This window comes from Oncorhynchus nerka, linkage group LG24 (genome assembly GCF_034236695.1).
Source record: "Oncorhynchus nerka isolate Pitt River linkage group LG24, Oner_Uvic_2.0, whole genome shotgun sequence".
NCBI lineage: Eukaryota > Metazoa > Chordata > Actinopteri > Salmoniformes > Salmonidae > Oncorhynchus > Oncorhynchus nerka.
The window spans coordinates 41,603,927-41,624,887 of NC_088419.1; the positions used below are offsets into that span (position 1 = coordinate 41,603,927).

Here is a 20,961-nt window from a genome sequence, read left to right on the forward strand (position 1 = left end):
TTGGTCTATTGGTACTGCTTGCCGTACAGGAGCAGAGGGAAGTCTATGATTTGGGTGGCTGAATTCTTTGATCATTTGTAGGGCCTGACACCACCTGGTATAGCGGTCTTGGCGGGCAGGGAGCTCGGCCCCAGTGATGTGCTGGGCCGTACACACTTGCAGTAGTGTTGTTGTATGTGTCGAACTGCTTTGCTTTATCTTGGCCAGGTCGCAGTTGTAAACTAAAACTTGTTCTCAACTAGCCTACCTGGTTAAATAAAGGTGAAATAAATAAAGATAAAGTGCCTTGCGATCATACGTAATGCAGCCAGTCAAGATGCTCTCAATGGTGCAACTTTTTGAGGATCTGAGGGCCTGTGCCAAATCTTTTCAGTCTCCTGAGGGGGGAAGCGACATTGTCGTGCCTTCTTCACGACAGTGGTGGTGTATGTGAATCATGTTCATTTCTTAGTGATGTGGACACCGAGGAAGCTCTCGACCCGCGCCACTGCAGGGACAAAATCGCCTCCTTTGTCTTGCTGACTTTGAGGGAAAGTTTGTCTTGGCACCACACTGCCAGGTCCCTGACCTCCCTCAGGGGGCAGCAGGTAACCTAGTGGTTAGAGCGTTGGGCCAGTAACCAAAAGGTGGCTGGATTGAATCCCGAGCTGACAAGTAAAAATATTTTGTTTTGCCCCTGAGCAAGGCAGTTAACACACTGTTCCAAGGGCGCCGAAGACATGGATGTCGATTAAGGCAGCCCCTCGCACCTCTCTGATTCAGAGGGATTGGGTTAAATGCGGAAGACACATTTCAGTTGAAGGCATTCAGTTGTACAACTAGGTACCCCCCTTTTCCTCCCTAAGGGCGGTCTCGTCGTTGTCGGTCATCAGGCCTACCCACCGTCATGCTCGTCAGCAAACTTAGTGATTGTGTTGGTGTCGTCCGCAGCCACGCAGTCATGGGTGAACAGGGAGTACGGGGGGGGGGGGGGGGGGGGGACTAAGCACGCACCCCTGAGGGGTCCCTGTGTTGATGGTCAGCTTGGCCGATGTGTGGGTGCCTACACTCACCACCTGGTGGCCGGCCCATCAGGAAGTCCAGGATCCAGTTGCAGAGGGAGGTGTTCAGTCCCAGGGTCCTGAGCTTGGCGGGCACTATGGTGTTGAACACTGAGCGGTAGTCAATGAACAGCAATCTCACATAGGTGTTCCTCTTATCCCGGTGGGAAAGGGCAGTGTGGACTGCAATTATTTGTGTTGCTGTGTCAACATGTATGGAAGGGGGTGCCTGTATTTCTTTTTAGTTCTATGCATGCCCATCACATTTTGACTGGGGTGGTATGTATGTGGTCCAGGGTTTGAGCCATGTGTTAAGCGCCATCAGGTGCTCAATGATGTAAACAGACTCAAAATGTATTAGTTAATTTCTCATTGTCACGATAGGAGCTATTTTGCATCCCAGAATTTGTTTTGTTCTAAGATCAGAAAGGTGTCAAAGCACGAGTATAATTTATGACCTAACTAAAGCGTGTGAAATATTACGTAACAGGGGCTTTAATGTATTTGTTTTTCTGATGGGAGTTGTAGTTTAACTGCATACAAGGTCAAGTTTTTTGTTCCTCGATGGAAACTCAAAGTACCATGATTCTCTTGGCTACTGCAAAGGCACGCCTACGCTAAATAAAACCACCGACTGTAATCCTTCGTTACTAGAAGCGAATGCTGGTGTTATTTTTCTGACTACCACTCACCGTTAGTATTTGCCCTGTTTTATAATCAGAGAATGGACAACTCTGGGAAAGAGAAGGAAGCGATTCAGCTGATGGCTGACGCAGACAAGAAAGTGAAAACGTCTGGCTCGTTCTTGGGAGGCATGTTTGGGTAAGAGCGCATCAGCAACGACGTTGTCAATAAAGCTAACGTTCGTTAGCTAGTTTATCATCACTCCGCATGCTAACTCAGTCTCTGGGTATTAGCACAGAGCTGTTCACCATTAGAGATGAATCATTGGCACCATGCCATCGTATGTAGCTAGCTCTACAATATGTCGTTATGTGACATCCTCTAAGCATGCCATAGTAAACATTTTGTCATTAAAATAACGAACTAGTTGCTAGCTACATCTTCATGCATGCTTCTGCAGACAGTCTGTTTAACCAGCTATAGTAGCGTTAGCTACCATTGCGCCTTCTAATGAGCAAAATTAGCGAATCTAAGCCTTGAAATATGCAGGTAATGGCAATCTGTCATTTGGGCAGTGGCTCTGATGCTAAATATCTAACTAACCACCTTTTTGAATGATTTGTGCACGTACACTTAGTAAGTGACTTACTATTGTCTGCCACAAACCAGTTACATTATTCCCTTCAAGTGAATGTAAACAACCTAGAAGCAGGTCACGACTCTTGGGCCTGTGCCATGAAGGCTAAGTAACATCCCAAAGGCAGGCGATTACTCTCCATGCATACATTTGTATTATTCTTTTGCGTTTTTAAAATTCTTAATCACCCATCGGGCCCATCTGATACAGCACACCAATTCGGTCTCGACTTCTTTAACTATTTCTATGAAGTGTAATCCTATATGCCACCTTTGTGTGTGCTGTATTTATGAATGCATGTGCCTGTAATTTATTCCAATAGTAGGGCCTAGGAGTAGGTGTGTCTGCCAGTTCCAAGGCCACTGCAATGCAGGTCAGTCCGGTTCCAGTCTCTGGTGTATCTAACCAGCCAGCCTTTTGATGATGTCTATTTGGCAGCCTTATCAAATTGTATTGATCACATACACATATTTAGCAGATGTTATTGTGGGTGTAGCGAAATGCTTGTCTTCCTGGCTCCAACAGTGCGGTAGTATCTAACCATCGTCACCTGTCTGTACCCTACCTAGGGTCCTGTCTTTTGCACAATCATGTGACATGCCTGGATTTGAAACTTTATTGACATTTTTCATCAAACTGTCTCCTTTGACATTGTCTTACATATGTGACATGATTGCCCAAAACACGGGGCCCTAATCATACCATATCAGTGAAGAGAATAATTATGTTGCATTTGGTGTACACACACTAAGATTCACTGCATTCAGTTCCTGGCAGCCATCCAATAGTCTTCTTAATGAAATGAAATGGCTCTCAAAAGGGCCACTAAGGTGAAAGCAATGGAGGGGTCTAAATCTAACTCTCCATCGTTCGAGAAAAGTCTACCTGGGTGTCTGGCTTTGGGCACAGCCTTTCTACTGTACTATACCGGGGAACAACCATTAACGTGCTGTATGAGGATCATATCAGATTGAGGTAGGCCTAAAGCCTTTCATTAAATGGCAGTCGACATTCATACCGATTTTCTAGACTATGGCGATATTGTCTATATGAATGCAGGTGCCACTGTATTGAAGCCATGGGATGCAGTTTATGAGTACTTATGAGTACTTTATGAGTACTTGCTTTATTACGAGTGATAGGTTCAGTACACATTGCATTCTGTATATGAAAGTAGACTGGCCCTCTTTGAAGTCTGGTAGGATGCATTACACTCTTTTTGTTTATAAAGCCCTTCTGCATAAACTTCTGCCGTACTTTACTTCATTGTTAACTTACAGACGTACGAGATACTACATGAGTTATTATGGACAAGAGCAAGATTATTTTTACTTGTCAAACTGCAACCAAGCATCGATCATAATGTCACGAGAATAAGACCCTCGATATTTATTGGAAAGGATAATTAAGCTCATCGCTGTGCACATTCACCACCCTGTGAAGTTCATCATATTTTATATTCATCATGTCGCCTAATAAACTGCATGCTTTCCCGGGTCGTAGTGGGAGGACCACACAATATTTCATCGCGTGACTCCCAAGTTTGCTTCCCTGTGATGGTTATTATATACATTTTTCTACATAAAGGGGTTTCCACCAACATTTCTTGCATAATACATTATACCGACACAAAGATCCACCTTGTCTAGCGTATTTTGTTTTGTCGGAAAGTTTACATACAAATTTGCTGCTTCCATCAGGCCTGCCGCAAATGATTATTATTTAAAAAAATATATCTGACATGTACTTTACGCGCATAAAAATGTTGGATGGAAACCTGGTTAGTGACTGATTGGACAGCTAGAGCATCATTAGTCAAGAGTTGGAGGAAATTCCCATGGGGTCAGGGAGAGAGAGACAGAGATCAATACCGGCACCACCATCCAACATGGCCGGCTGACTGATGTCTTCTCTCTCAGCATAAGGGGTTTGGTCAATAATGAAAGTGCTTGGTTGATGAAAGCACTGCATTGTAGTCTTTTCCTATACGAGCAACTTCACCCGGATCTGAAACTGTATGATTACGTGGCATAGGGTTACCACTCAAACCTATGTATTTTGTTCTCTTCTCTCTCCAGCGGACCTCATAAAGTTGAAGAGGCTTGTGAAATGTACTGCAGAGCAGCCAACATGTTCAAGATGGCCAAGAACTGGAACGGTACACTTCTGTGTGCTCTATTTCACACTAAACATGGTTGCCCTTGATTGAACGATTAGCCCATTAGTGGTTGCACATTGTGTCCGAGTTGAGGTGTGTGTGCCTGTGCATCTCTGACGAAGGTAGTAATTCAAACTAAAGCGTTAAATGCTGTCATTATGGAAAGTATTGACTATACAGTGCTGTGAAAAAAAGTATTTTCCCCCTTTCTGAGTTTGTAATTTATTTCATATCTTGGACACGGAATGTTATCAGATCTTTAACCAAAATCTAATATTAGATAAACGGAATCTATCCATGGAACATTCTTCCAGGAGTCTTGACCATCATCCAGGTGCTTATTGACAAATTTGAGTCGACCTTTTGGATGACATGGGTCCTGTTGTGTCTGGCGCGTAGCCTACACACATGAAAGACTGGCAGTGTGTGCTGCCCACTCCTCTGTGTGGATGGAGTCACTGTGTTTTGAAGTCATTTTAGCTGTGTGATTCCATCTATAATTCTGTAATTGCACAGCACTATTCTTGGAGGGCCTTGAGGAACAATGTGCAATGAATTTGCTTTATGTTGAGGTTAAATGTGTTTGTTTGTGTCTCCAGCTGCTGGTAATGCCTTCTGCCAGGCGGCCCGGATCCACATGCAGCTCCAGAACAAACACGACTCGGCCACCAGCTTCATCGATGCAGGAAACGCTTTCAAAAAGGCAGACCCCAGTGGTGAGATACCGCACACCAAAAAGCCAAATTGGGCCTTTAGGCTACAGTAGTTGACCTCAAACAGCCTACTTTAGCCTTAGTTTACTACATTTCAGTCCCTTGTGAAAGTAGCAAAAACTGCTGCACATTTTCCAGGGCTAATAGAAGTCTGTGGTATGTGTCAGTCAGATCCACAGTTGTGGCTCTAGAATGGTAACTTGAGCAGAATGGGCTCTACGGAGAAGCTAGTCTACTGGGAAGAGTGATGATGAATTAGAATTCCCAGTCATTTCTTAGTGTTACACACGATAAGTCCAAGTCTTTCTGGGTACTGTGTCAGAAATCAGGCCCCCCTGTATAGGTTGTCTGTTGGCATCTGACATGTGGGCCAACCATCTGCTCTGGGGTCAGAGGTGAGAGAGCCATGCTGTATTGATGACCATAAACTGGGTGGTTCAAGCCCTGAATACTGATTGGCTGACAGCCGTGGTATATCAGACCGTATACCATGGGTATGACAAAACATTACATTTTTGCTGCTCTAATTATGTTGGTAACCAGTTTATAATAGCTATAAGGCACCTCAGGGATTTGTGGTAAATGGCCAATATACCACGGCTAAGGGCTGTGTCCATACACTCCTCAATGCGTTGTGTCTTAAGAACAGCCCTTAGCTGTAGCATATTGGCCATATACCACATGCCCTCGTGCCTTATTGCTTTACTATATTAAACTGTGACTATATTGCAAAAAGAAATGCCCTTGAGTACCGTTCAATAAATATTTACTGAGTAGAATTGAGTAGCTCCAGTGGGCTCTCCTCTTTACCTTTTGGTATGATTAAAACTGTAGAAAGTTGGGGCTGGAGTACCATCCCTGGGATGGTTATTATTGAGGTTAGCCTGCCATGTTGTCGAGAGTGGATTTAATAATAAACCCACCCACCGGTGGTGGTGATGGAATTATAACCTACTGTAGATGAAATACCCAGCCAGCCACAAGGAAAAATAAGATTTAATGTGATGCAACCTTGATCCACGAGACCTTGATCCACGAGAGAATTGTAACGCAAGAGCATGCGTTGTTTCTTTCACTACTTTCCAATTTTCAGAAATGTCCTTTTGGATTGTTTACCTTTTGACGTATGTATGCATCTAACCTACCCTAATACTGTCTGTCACTCTTAACTCTCCCCTCTTCCTTTAATGCTGCCAATAGAGGCTATCAAGTGCTTAAACGCAGCTGTTGATATATACACAGACATGGTAAGACAGACGCTCACAGACGAGGACATGCATGGCCAGAACCATATAATACATTGTCATGGTTCGTCATCACCAGTGTTCATGAATGACCGATTATTTTCCTTGTCAGAATTCCTTTTGGCTGTAGTTGTAAAACTGTTCTGATGATGCAGGTTGTACTATTTCATTCCAATGCTCTTCTCTCAATGGCATCCTCCCTATAGTATAGCCCAGCCCCCTTGAAGATGCTCCTCTCTGTTTCAAAAGAGAGTGCTGTATTGCGTGGAGTAGCTTACGAAGGCCATTTCAACTGCAACGTTTGTATTATGACGCAAGGCTAAATTTTAAAGTGCTTGGTTTCTCTGCAAAGCCAGTTCTTAATAATGATTTCTCTCCTCTCTCTCTAAAACCACCTAGTAACGATCAGGGTCCAGAGCATTTCCTGGTCTGGTCTTGTAGTAAGGAAAAACTCCCGGCCCCAGTATTGATTCCTGTCCTGTGTTTTGCTCGTCCAGGGAAGGTTCACCATCGCAGCTAAACACCACATCACCATCGCAGAGATCTACGAGTCAGAACTGGTGGATATAGAGAAGGTGCGTTTTGAATATGTTTGTGCGTGTCGTCGTATATGGTTATTGGACTAGTAAAGGTGTCTGAAGACATGGAATAGTTTACCAAATTTTCGCCGTCTCATTTCCTTATTGGTTTACATTAGAAAGAAAATCCATTATTTTGCCTTTTCTGGACCTCTACTCAGTGTTTTGGTTCCCATTTCCCCCTGGTCCTGCTCTAGGCCATCGCCCACTATGAGCAGGCAGCAGACTACTACAAAGGAGAGGAGTCCAACAGTTCTGCAAATAAGTGTCTACTGAAGGTGGGGGCCTACGCCGCTCAGTTGGAACAGTACGCAAAGGCCATCGAGATCTATGAACAGGTGTGTGTGTGTGTCACCTCGGCATGCTTGTGGGTGCACGTGTGTCTGAACAGAAACTGATTTGTATATCAATGGTTTCCCAATGAAATTGATGAACCCAGTGAATTGACCGTGTTCGTGTGTGTGTGTGTTACCAGGTTGGATCCAGCACCATGGATAACCCCCTGCTGAAATACAGCGCCAAAGAGTACTTCTTCAAAGCCTCTCTGTGTCACTTCATCGTGGATGAACTTAACGCCAAAGTCAGTCGGCAGCGTCATGTCACCTAGACCATAAGGGGTTCAGTGCCCTTCTGATTTGTAAATGAAGCAGTCCTCTGACTTAGTGCTTTGTATGAAGGAAAACTGCATTTAATTATTTTTTTTCTGCAGCTTGCTGTTGAGAAATACGAAGAGATGTTCCCAGCCTTCTCTGACTCAAGAGAGTGCAAGCTGTTGAAGGTATTTCACTGACCCCATCTAAAGCCTTCGATTTGTTAATTGTATCCCTTTATGGTGTTGATCATGGTAATATATTAAAGTTATATTGTGCAAAGTTCACTAGATCTCAAAGCGCTTACATGGGATGTGGTTATGTCATCCACTACTACTGTGTAGCACCTGCACGACAGCCATTTTGCAGAAGCAATCTGACAAGCTACTGTAAATCACTGTTTTACAGAAACTCCTGGATGCTCATGAGGAACAGAACTGTGAAGCTTTCACAGAAGCAGTAAGTCTAAATGGCTCATTGATTCACAGGGCGGGCTGGTTTTTCCCTTTGGAAAAAATGGAGGTCTGATGTCGTTGCCTATCATTGGATTGGTGAAAGCCCTTGACTCCATCCAGTACATGGCATTCACAAATGCAGTCATGCCAGATCAGTAATTATTTAAGGAAAGAAAGCATGGATTCCTTTTAGTATTTGAACAGGTGCTTAGATTTAATCTTTCGACTTCCCTCAGATTAAAGAGTTTGACTCCATCTCTCGTCTGGACCAATGGCAGACCACCATGCTGCTGCGCATCAAGAAGACCATCCAAGGGGACGAGGGAGACCTGAAGTGAGACCACGACAGGGGGAACACAGCACCGCGGGGCGCACACATGGCATGCCACCCCTCTCCACGACTTCACCCTTCATCCCATATTGTTTTTGTGCAATGACTCAGTCCAGGTTCTTACATACAGAATGTCCAGTTAGTTAAATCCGCTGCAATGTCTAGTCCAGGGGTCTGACTTTTGGGGAGGGATGAGGTTTTGGTCAGCTAAAAAAAAAGTTTAATTTAGCAAATCTGTTCACAAGTATTCCCACAAATTAAAAAAGGGATATGCGATCGTGTATCAATGTAATAGTGTGAAATTAATATTTTATTTTCAAATACAATCTCTTTTTGAGCTTCGTTGTGGTAAATTTGCAGTGTACAAATGAATAGAATTATGTTCTGGCCCCGAAACCATCCGCTCCTACAAAAATGATCCTGCGTCTGAATCTAGCTGCCTACCCCCGGTGTAGGTCTTTATAAAGACTTATGTATACTCTGTTGAATTCTATTATCAGTGCTCTCTTATTATCACCAAACTCTAGTTAGGATGTGGGTCCAGTCGCACCTCTTTCTGGAGGATAGATCCGATACGTTTCCTGTTTAGTGGTGAGTGAACTTCTGAGAAGGGCAGAGAGGCATTCTAATTCCAAGGCATTGACCACTGATGTTAGTATTGAGCGCACAAACACTGCATGATTTGTACAGTTGTAATTTATGATTCTATTAGGTTCAACAGGTGTGACTTTTCATCTAGGAATTAGTATTTTAAATATATATTTATATTGTGTTTGCTTGGCTTCCAGCTGAAAAGTCTTACAAGGGAAATGTCCATTACTTATATATCATAAATGGTTCTTGTAAACAAAGGTAAGAGATGACACAATGAATTGTTTCGTACTTAAAAAATCTTATTCTTGAAATGGACAATTGATACAAATACAATCAAGACATGGCCAGAAAGTACATTTTGCTTAGTTAGTATTTTTTTCTCTCCATATTTCTTATTCTCTTATGAGGTTATCTACACAATCTGCCTATGTGAGGCGACTTCCTAATTCTGCTTGTAAATGATTATTTTTTTAAACGCAGATCTAAGAAAATCCCTTGCCCTCTTCTAAGAGCAGTTTCACTTCTAAACTCCAGCTTTGTTCTTTCATTGTCACTCATGTTGATGTACTATGTGTCGTGAAGTTGTAACCATGTTGGTATTTGCTAGTGCATCCTCTAGCTGGCAACTAACAGAGCTGCAGTTATTTATGTGTATAGGTAATAGTGTTGCGCAACATTTCCTAGTATTGATGAACTGCGGCAACGTAGCTGCGTATCAAGCTTCTTTCAGATGGAATGGTGCTCTTTTTATTTGGTCTGTGTCTGAAAATTAACTAAATAAAATCATTGATCATTCTGTGGGTCTCTACTGATATTGCTGTTTTGTCGAAAACTTAGTCCACGCAATTTGAAAATTATATGTGCATGTATATTTTAATTTGTATTAGTGATCATGTTAGGAGTAAATGTCAACATTTTGCACAAAATAAACCATGAATTAAGCATACTTAGGCAGAGATTCTGATTGCGGGTTCTAGACCTTGCAGTTTTTTCCCCCGACCAAGGCTATTTCAGAGTAAGCCAACATATGCCGCGTCGACCGTGAATGGGGTCTCAGCGGAATCATTGCCTTGAATGATACATTTATACCCAAACAATATTGCAACCGTACCATGTATTGTTTATAGCTTAGTTTTAGGTCTGGAACTCACCTTTCTGGTAAAAATGGTTATACATTGCTGAGGTGTACTCACTTGATGCAAGCTCAAATACATAGTACAAATGGTATGAAAATACATTTGATTTTTTTCCCTATTCAACAAAAGTGGGGCTTAAAATGACAAATGTTTTTTCTAAATATAGGAACAAATAAACAACTTACCAAGCTAACATATGTAATTGTTTTAAAATGGTAATAGCAAGGATCATTTAGCTATTCGATTTAGACTCGCTAGACCCCTCAGACTCAACTCTGGACCTCAAAGCCAGTTCCACTGTTGTCTTTCATCATTCCCCCTCTAATCGTGGACTGATTTAGACCTAGGACACCAGGTGTATGCAATTCATTATCAGGTAGAACAGAAAACTACCAGGCTTCCGAAATGTGGACCGGAGGCTCAGTACGGAGGATGTGACGCAAATGCGGCGCCTCCGGAGGCTTTCGGAGAGCAAATCGAACTCCATACCGCATCGCCGTGTGCCTCCCAAATTATGTAACAATGTGAAGGTCTCCTTCTAGCTCTGTATAGATCCGCATCGACATGAATAGTTGATGGTAGGTGGGGGGCCGGAGGTCCTGTATATAAACACAAACCCACTTCCTTGACAACAGCTCTGCTCTGTGAAGAAGTGTGAATGTTCTGACCTCTGCGGAGGACGCGTCGCAGTAAACGCTGTACGTCCACTGCAGACATCAGATTGACCAATCAGAGCCTTTAAGAGTTGAATACCCTTGCACTCGACAAGGGTTGTCAAACTCATTCCATGGGCCTAGTGTCAGCAGGTTTTAGGGCCCTTAATTCATCAATCAAGTACAAGGGAGGAGCAAAACCCACAGCCACTCGGCCCTCTGTGGAATGAGTTTGACACCTGTGCACTAAACTGTCCCCTTTCATATTCTGTCTCCCAGAGGGAGAGTAAATCGATTATTTGTCTGGATAGGCCAGAAAGTGTGACACATGTTACTCCCTATGCAAATGTACAGTCCGAAACCTGACACTTCCAGGTCCGTTCTGCTGAGAGTGGTAGCGGAGTGCAGACAGATAAGCTTTCGAGGCACTGAACCCTACGACGTTTACATATGGCTTTGTACACCAAAATATCAGTTGGAACCTGTTCAGAACTGCTCAATAATTGAGAGGTTAAAATCCGCAATACCTAGAACCCACAATCCGATTCAAACCCAGCCTAAATTTCAAAGAGGCAACCCCATAACGTTTCGTCAACAGAGTAGAGGACAGACATAGAGTCAATCACCACCTTCCGGAGACACCTGAAACCCCACCTCTTTCAGGAATACCTAGGATAGGATAAAGTAATCCTTCTCACCCCCCTTAAAAGATTTAGATGCACTATTGTAAAGTGGCTGTTCCACTGGATGTCTTAAGGTGAACGCACCAATTTGTAAGTCGCTCTGGATAAGAGCGTCTGCTAAATGACTTAAATGTAAATGTAAAATAAAATATGAATTCAGACCCAATAAATAGACAATAAATAGCCACTTTCATATGTATATGGACAGTGAAGCTACACATTTTAATCTGGCTCTATACTCCAACATTTTTGGATGAGAGCAAATGTCTCATATGGGTCCAACAGTACAGAATGTCACTTTTTATTTGAGGGTATTTTAATACTCGGTGTTAAGTTTTGCCCGATAGGAACTGAATGGTGAATGGTGAATGGAGTAATTGTATTTCTGAGTAGATAAGATGTTTCAGAACACTTCAAAATGAATCCGGATAATGCCATGATTAAGAAAAATCATAAATGAATAATGTGTAGTGAGAAGGTTACAGAACATGCTAACCTACATGGGAGTTCAGCATTTCTTTTTTTTTTGGGGGGGGGGGTGTTATTTGTGCCTCTAACTTTCTCACTCATCATTATTCACGATTAATTTATGAATGATCCATAATCATGGTAGCATCCACATTCATGTAGAAATGTTCAAAAACTCCAAAATGACAATACATGATTCACCATACAGTTCATTGGTCAAAACATAACCCAAAACAAACTGCAAATGCATCCAATGAGTTTGTAGTCACAAACTTAACATAGTCATTGCGTGCTACAAATATGGAACCAAATACTACACTTTTGACAACTTTAATACACTATAAGTGAATGTGTCCAAATACTTATGACTTCTTCAAATGGGAGGGACTAGAGTCAGTGGTGCCAGGGAAACAGCCTCTCCCTCAAAGTCAGCAAAACCAAGCAGCTGATTATGGACTACAGGAAACAAGGAGAGGAGCACGCCACTATTGCCATCGGCCGGGCTGCAGTGGAGAAGGGTAAAAAGCTTCAAGTTCCTCAGCGTGCACATTACAGAGAACCGGACATGATCCAATCACACCCCCACCGTGGTTTTAGCAGCAGTGTCTCTCAAACCTCAGGCGCCTGAAGACATTCAGCACGGGCCCTAGGATCCTAAAGAAGTTGAACAATCGAGAGCCTCTTGAACGGCTGCATCGCCGCCTGGTACGGCAACCGCACCGCCCTCAACTGGAAGGCCCTACGAGGTTGGTGCGGACGACCTAATGAATAACTGAGGGCGAGCTCCTTGCCCTCCAGTACATCTACACCAGCCAGTGTCTTAGGAAGGCCCCAAAGATCTTTAAGGACTCCAGTCACCCAAGTCATGGACTGTTCACTGTTACCATCTGGCAAGTAGTATCCGAGTATTGGGCCATCAGACTGCTAAAAATTCAAACCTAGCGGTCCCCCTGCACAGATCTACACCGTAGAGACTATTGGCATTAGGCACCTTAGAAATGATTTGCACTACACACATATTCAACCCATAAACACACAAACACCTATAAACACACACACGCAAGCACTGAACTCACACACTCAATGCTGCTGTTCTAGTACTATTGATTCCACAACCCACTTTATATTTGTAAATAGTGTAAATACAGTCCATTATTACTACTCATATTGCCTCTTCTACTACTTGTTATTTTCTACTTGACTCTTCACTGTTATTGTTGATTGATGTACTGCATTGAGGGAGCTAGGGCAAACATTTCACTGCACCTTGTATACCAGCTGTAAACTGTGTACGTGACAAATACATTTGATTTGATTGATACAGTGCTTTCAATTTGTACACGGAAAAAAGGTAGTGTCCTGTTGTCGCCTCGTATGAAACATTTGACCTCAAAATCCAAAATGCTGGAGTATAGAGCCAAATGAAAGGAATTATCTTCAGTGCCCAAATGCATACGGAAGGGAGTGTACATTGAAATACATGCCAACCTACACCACAGTATCTTCAGTGGACACCTCCAGGTCTTCCACAGTACCAATGTCCTCTGGTACACTGTGTTGTTCCTCATTAGAGACAGCAGCGCTCGGTGTCTCAGTCTCCAGTTCTGATGTCTGCACTGTAACACACTCCTCAGAGATAGGGGCACACTCTGAAACTGCATCCTCGGGATCCGCAATGGCCGTCGTATCTGAACACGGCCCAGCTTCCAAATCTGGAGCCAAGATGGTCTGTGACACTGCAGTTTCCAGAACACATGAAGTTGAAAGACTGGTCTCTGAAACTGGGGCAAATATGGCCCCTGAAACAGTGACTGGGACAGAGACAGACACAGTCTGGACAGGGAGGATGCCAGAGGAGGACGAGGACACAGAGATGGAGGACATAGAGACAGGGATAGTAAAGGGGACAGAGACAGTGGATCCATCCAGAGAGATGACACTGGCCCCGGTGCAGTCTGTGGTGACGATGGGTAGCTGGGTCCCAGCCGGCATCTCTGTCTGGATGACCGTGAACCCACCCAGGGTGGTGTGGCTAACCAGGGCGATGGTCCCTGGGTCGCCCCAGCTGGCTGAGAGGGTGATGGGCTCACCAGGAACCAATATGGTCCCCTCCTGGAGCCTACCTCCAGCTCCACTATCCCCTTCCACCTCCCGAACCACAGTCTCTATTTTAACCTTTCTACCAAGGCTTCTGGGTTTCTTAGTCTTTTTCTCCATGTTGTCCTTGAGGACCACCAGGTAGTTCTTCCATGGAGTGTTTTGGTCGTGAGTCTGTGGAATAAAGTGCACATCTTCAAATAACAGGCGTTTGTAGCACATATCAATGTCTCCAACATGACGTATCGCACACATTTGAGTATTGAAACAAGTGTTGTTGCAGTAGTGTAGTAACGCACCATGGTGTGCCTGCGTACGGTGGACTTGTCCGTGAAGGTACGGTTGCAGAGGCCACACATGTAGGGCTTCTCCCCTGTATGAATCCTCTGGTGCCTCTGGAGGGCATTCAGCTGGGTGAACTGCTTATCACAATCTGTACAGTGGTACGGACGCTCACCTGAGACAGTTACACACACAGGTCAGACAGGGGTTAAAGGGCAAGGGTCAGCAGAGGAAGACATTTTCAAGGGGTAATAATTCACTATAAAATGCAAGATATCGAACTATTAGACGGTAGTAGCAATGTGTCTTGTGATGACTAACCGTAACATTCGATGCAGTCAGCATGAAAATAAAATGGCTACATTAGGTGTAATAACGCAGTGGTTACCTGTGTGTATCTTCATATGCTGGTGGAGGGAGTTTCTCTGGGCGAAGGCCCGACCACATTGTTCACACTTGTAAGGCCTGGAGCCTGTGTGGATTCTGGAGTGGTGTTTCAGGTATTCTTTAGAGGCAAAGCTTTTCCCACAGCTCTCACACATAAAAGGCTTCTCTCCTGGAAGGCCAAACAAAACAGATTGGTTTAGACTGGTTTGTGTACATCTAAGAAACAGTGTAAAAATCAGGAAAAGCCAAACCTAGCAGCTTTAAAAAAATGTACAGTGCATCTGTGTAAGAAGTGAAAGTCTTACCCGTGTGGGCCCTTTTGTGATAGGACAACATGTGGTTCTGGGTGAACCTCGCATCACACTGGTCACAGGCGAAAGGCTTCTCTCCTGTGTGAGTCCTGCGGTGTGTCTTGAGGGCTGAGCTCTGGGAGAACTTGGCTTCACAGTCAGTGCAAGAGTAGGGCTTGTCTCCTGTGTGTGTTCTCTCGTGTAGCGTCAACGCTGTCTTAGAGCTCAGCGCCTTGTTACACACAAGACAGGTGTGTCGCTCACCGCCTCCCTCGTGCACCTAGACGTAGAAAAGAGTCAATATTTATCGTCTCAATTAATGATTAGTCTTGCAGCAAATTGAAAAGGATATACCATTTTCACATTTTGCCCTTTGACCAGACCCACATGGGCTTAGCCACCGACGGCTCTGGTCAAAAGTTGTGCCCTACGTGGGGAACAGGGCGTCAATCGAGAGAATCCTACATAAAAGTGTTACAAAAGCAGTCCCAAGTCCCCTGACTCGGACCCATCCCAACCTGTCGTCGGTGGCGCGTCACGTCCTTCTTGCGTTTGAAGGTCTTGGTGCAGACGTCACAGGGGAACAGCCTTTCGTCACTGTGGACGTGTCTCTGGTGGATCTTCAGGTTGCAGCGGTTGGCGAAGGTCTGCTGGCAGGTGTCACAACGGTACGTCACCTCCCCCTGCACACTGTGGCTCGTCCTGGTGGTCATGGTAACAATGTAGTTATTAGAGACGTGATCAGAACAACAATGACAATAGTTGAGAGCTCAGGTTTCCTAACCCCTTTACAAGTGCTCAAAGCACTTTACATTGTACAGTACAGAGTAGGTCTACATTTGTCTTCTCTCATTTTCAAACCCACCCATTCATGATCCAACGAATGTCTAACTAATGTGTAATATCCAACTCCACCTACTTGATGTGCTTCAGGTAGCTCTTCTCATAGTGGAAGGTCCGTTGACATTTGTCACACTTGTATTGAGTGTCAATACGTCTGGATGATCTGTTGGTGGCACGCTCCTCTCCCTCCTCCTCACCCTCCTCTTCCTTGCTGGGCAAGAAGAGGGAGTCATCTGGACAATCCTCTGGTATATCTCCCTCTTCCACCTCATCTTCATCATCAACGTCTGTCGACTCCAGTCCCGCCCCCTCTTTTTTAGGCAGCGGCTCTGGAAGGGCCTCTTCTGCCTCCTGTGTAATAACAATAATCGTCAAGATCAACTGGACAGCACTTTTGTCTAGATGTTTTAAATGCTTTACTACACGCCTCATCTGCCAAATCAAAGCATGTCAACATTGCACCTACCCGTGTGTTGTAAGTGTTCTCCTCCTGACTGGTTGTCTGAGTGTTGTTGTCAGGCAGATCTTCCATCTGCGCCATGGTCTGGTCCTTCATCTTCCTCACGTACTTCTTCTTAGGAATGTCAATGAAGACTCTGCGCCCTGCCAGCCTGTTACTCCTCCTCCCAGAGACCTCAGTGTCTTTATTCACCTCTGACCTCTCCTCCTCGGCTGTGACCGCGACCTTTGCCCTTTTCTCCCCTCTCTCTGGTTTAGTTGGAGGGGTCAGCCTCTTGGTGGAGGCTATTTTGGGAACTTTGTTGACTCCGACCCCCAGCGCCCCATCCTCCTCTCCTACATCATACAAATCAGCTTCCATGTCTTGTGACATGGATGCCTCAACCCTGTGCAGACTCAAGCTGCCTTCATAGAGAACCGAGCTGCAGGCCTGGACAAGGCTCTTACACTCCAACAGTGTCGCCACTTCATGTATTACACCAATCTTGTCTTTAGCAAACTCTTTATCCACCTCCAGTTTGCCAGTGTATACATATTCCAAGAACCTGGTGAAATCAGTGGTTCGAACGTTCCCCAAGAATAGTTTCTTGGGTGGGTCCGGTGCCAGTAGGATGTTCTTGAAGTAGCCGCTGGAGGCAGCTAGGACCGCCTGGTGAGCCTCAAACTCTTCCAGCTCACCCTGGAAGTCCACCTGGACTGTGACATCGCACAGGTGACCATGTAGTCTGAGCTGGTGCAGAGACTGAAGCATGTCCTCATGGTGGAAGGCTGAGGAGAGTTGGACCACTTGGTCACTCATGGTTCATACTGTTGATGCTGATAAGACAAATGTTATAAAAACAGATCAATGGTAGCAAAGCAATCTATTCCTGGCTAAAGTTAACTTTTGTTGTTGTTGTTGGAGTGACCCTGTGGACTTATAACGTTACAGTGACGTTAGCTAGCTAGATATATTCACTTAGCTTGCTAGCTATATAACGTTATGGTTAAGGCCTGTGCTTGGGGATAGCTTAACATAGCTAACGTTAGGTGGCTGGCTAGATGGAAAAAGCAGCTGGCTAGGCAAGCTCAAAAACGAGTTTGACTCAATCAGCTGCTCATGTTTCGACTGGCCAACCGTCAAAAACGGAGTAACGTTAGCGCACAAGCGAGTTAGCATCAAGCTAACGTTAAGCTTACTAGACTGAGCCACGGCAATAAGCTAGCTAGTCAAAAGACAGAAAAAACAGTTGATGGTTGTTTTTCCACGAAACACTTTCTTTTGCAGTGTTTCGGTTATGATCAGCAAGCAACAGCGGAATATGTGCAATGAACGTGTACGCATCACAACCAACTCGTTCTTACCGTAAGCTCGGTAAAATGGCAGCCCTTCACAAATGCAGCACAACGAAAGTATTTCCTGTAAAATCTACACCCGAAATCGAGAGATCCGTTTTCGCTTCGGCCATGTTGGATAGATTCGGTCCGCTTCGAATGATTTGGGATACGTTCTAAGTACCCGTTTCAAATGTTCACAAGGAACGTCAGAACAAAGCGACTCTGGATCAGTTCTTAGGATCATTCGAACGTGTTTCTAGAAATAACTAATAACATCAAAATGAAATAAATCATTATTAGTCTATTCGGCTCATGGTGTCGCGGTACCTTTGCAAATGCAAAAAAATTATAATTTATTTGTCATTATGTAGAAGAAGAAAATAACATCTTCAGACGCATATCAATTGCATTGCCATTTTAAAAAAAATCATAGATAATAGATTAATAATGTATTTTGTAAATCACAGTGTCCACATGGTGGTGCCCTTTCATTGTATTTCAATATTGTGCGATTAGAAGCCCCTGTCTTGCCTCTGCAGAGAATAGATAAGTGCAAACTGTACTTATGCTCTTTTGTCTGGGTCTTGATTATTTCAGGGGTGTAAGTGCTGGGCTGAAACAAAAAGCCCACCCAACCAGTAATTGAATCCCTGGTATTTGCATTTCTGAACTTCTTGTCAAATTTAGACATTTTGGCTGAGAGGAGCAATAAAACAGAAGCCTTCAGAGTTGATTCCACTTGAACTCGATCCAACACACAAATCAGCCCCACGTTTTCCAGACTGTAGACCGTCATTCCAAGGCTGTACGCTAAGATACTTTAGGAGGAATCACTGGGGGCCTGTGCAGCTGCCAGTGGAGTTTTATTGTCAGAGGAAATCCATATACCTTACATTTCCCTTAATGACTTCTGCAAGCGTTCAGCCTCTTCCGGTAGTGGTGAGTCACCCTGCTAGTGCTCTACTGAGGACAGGAGGCTGTGGTTTTCAGCTCTGGCCTGGAGACTAGCTACCACGTCTTTCTGTCTATCGTGCCTCAGCGCACAGTCGCACACACACACACACACACACACACACACACACACACACACACACACACACACACACACACACACACACACACACACACACACACACACACTGACTGCATCTCAAATTATTCCCTATTCGTAGTGCTCTATTGTTTTCTGACCAGAGCCCTACGTGATGCAAATGCTTAGTAAAAGGTGATGAGCTCAGCAAACAATCTCCCCCACGTTGGGACATGTTTTCCCTGCCTCAGGGCAGACAAGCAAAATACCACTGCTTACATTGAACGGTACACAAGCAACGGGACAAAACATTGACTGTGTGAGAGGAGAAAACAAATCCCCACATCCTGGAAATACATATTTTCTGATGGGGGTTTTAGAGGACATTCTCATAAACACTCTGATATTCAATGGCTAAAGGGGAATTCTGTCAGGGTTTGTCAGCTGGAGTCATGCAAACACTTTGATGTGGATTTGGATGTGGTGGGGGAGAGAGCGTGTCCTAGTAAGACCTCTCCATAGTTGCCTGTTAGCCTACGAGTCATAATCTAAGCAGATGAGGAACTGAAAGGCTGACTGTAACACCAGACCATTACATAGAGCTGTGGCTTACTGGTCTGGCTGTGAAAAAATAACCTCTCTCTCTCTCCCCCTTTCCCTCTCTCTCTCTCTCTCTCTCTCTCTCTCTCTCTCTCTCTCTCTCTCCCTCTCCCCCTTTCTCTCTCTCCCCCCTCTCTCTCTCTCTCGGTTTCTCCCCCTCTCTCTGTTTCTCTCTCTCCCTCTCCCCTTTCTCTCTCTCTCTCCAACCTTTCTCTCTCTCTCTATCTCTCTCTCCCCCTCTCTCTCTGTTTCTCTCTCTCCCTCTCCCCATCTCTCTCTGTTTCTCTCTGTTTCTCTCTCTCTCTCTCTGTTTCTCTCTCTCTGTTTTTCTCTCTCTCTCTCTCTCTCTCTCTCTCTCTCTCTTTCCATTCAACCACAGGGCTAATGCCAGACCGACCAGACTCTGTCCAACTCAGCATTCATTCTGTGGTGACTCTCAGTAAAAAGTGTTCTCAGTAAAAAACATGTTTTATGAAATAGCATATTCATGAAGGCTCTTGAATAGCCTGCAGTGATTCTGTGCAAATAGTATTTCTGTGTAACTCTTCAAGTGCGGACATGGTGGACATATAAATGCTGTATTCACTGTTGTTGTTCTTAATATAAGCCTCCCTGTCCTGTCCTTGGGATAGTCGGTCTTTGTTAACCTTGTGGAGATGTGGAAGAGGCTTATAGTTGTTTTTGTCAATGAATATGAATCTCTGCCCATAATTACAGTATGTAAGCAATGGAACTGGAGCCAGGTGAGAAACGGACTCTAAGCTGTGTGTTTATGTAGCTCTGTCAAGGCTAAGGTGCTAACTCCCTGGTAACACTGCCAGGATGCACACAGGCCATTCCAGGTCAGCCACGCACATACCCACATGCACAGAGACACACATAAACACACATGTACACACACATGTACACACATAAACACATACATGTACACACACACACACACACACACACACACACACACACACACACACACACACACACACACAATCCAGACCTGTCACTGGTAGCTGCTCTTACTACTTCAATAGTTCCCTTTTTCCCTTCTTTCCTCAGTGGCTCGGTTCCAAACCACAGACAGGCTGTCCAGAATATAGCTGCAACTCATCAGGATGCATAAACCCAATGATTCAGAGGTTAGACTGTTAGGAGAATGTGCCTTCTATTTGTCTTCTTCTCTTTTTGGTTATTGCAAGAAATACAAAGCAGTCAGGAGCAATTGACATACAGCATTAAATGAGAAAAAAAGTTGGAAAATATGTCTGTGATATACTGGAAATTATATTTAGTTCAAGCTCTGAGTGTAGATACTGTTGGTTTGGAGAGTGACACAGGAGTGGGGTCATTACTAGAGTGGCACAGGAGTGGGGGACATTAATAGATAGAAAAGACAAACAGTCAGGATAATGCAGGCAGATCTGGCCCTTCATTCTCCTGAGTCAGAAATAGCTTTCATTTAATTGATGAAAAGATAGAACGGCATTCAGAGATTAAATGACTTTCAGAATGTCCTCTGAGTCACTGGCTCTTCAACAGTGCTCTCCCCCCCCCCATCTCTCCTTGAGCTGTCCTTGTGTGGCTCTATGGTGTAACTGTATACAGCCCTTAGCACATCAGGAGAGAAAGACACGCTACACTCAAGGACAATTACCTGCACTGTGTCTGTGCCGCTCAGAAATAGCACCTTTGTCAGTGCATGACGTACCAATCACCTTAACCATTGAGCATGTGTGGGAGGTTGGAGGAGACGTTGCA

At 44.3% G+C, this 20,961-nt stretch overlaps 2 protein-coding genes across 2 annotated transcripts; one reads left to right on the forward strand and one right to left on the reverse strand.

The window, feature by feature from the left end:
• Positions 1-1,658: 1,658 nt before the first annotated feature.
• Positions 1,659-9,760, forward strand: LOC115108003 (beta-soluble NSF attachment protein). The gene is made up of 10 exons (XM_029631855.2): positions 1,659-1,862; positions 4,380-4,459; positions 5,059-5,175; positions 6,373-6,419; positions 6,914-6,991; positions 7,192-7,332; positions 7,470-7,574; positions 7,704-7,772; positions 7,993-8,043; positions 8,276-9,760. The coding sequence occupies exons 1-10, from the start codon at positions 1,765-1,767 to the stop codon at positions 8,375-8,377; spliced, it is 888 nt and encodes a 295-aa protein (XP_029487715.1). The 5' UTR covers positions 1,659-1,764; the 3' UTR covers positions 8,378-9,760.
• A 1,864-nt stretch (positions 9,761-11,624) lies between these two features.
• gzf1 (GDNF-inducible zinc finger protein 1) lies at positions 11,625-17,849 on the reverse strand. Its single transcript, XM_029631857.2, has 8 exons — positions 17,607-17,849; positions 16,270-17,078; positions 15,880-16,154; positions 15,479-15,662; positions 14,976-15,240; positions 14,672-14,839; positions 14,301-14,458; positions 11,625-14,175 (listed from the first exon to the last, which is right to left on the reverse strand). Exons 2-8 carry the CDS (start codon positions 17,059-17,061, stop codon positions 13,393-13,395), a joined length of 2,625 nt encoding a protein of 874 aa, XP_029487717.1. The 5' UTR covers positions 17,062-17,078; positions 17,607-17,849; the 3' UTR covers positions 11,625-13,392.
• Positions 17,850-20,961: the final 3,112 nt, after the last annotated feature.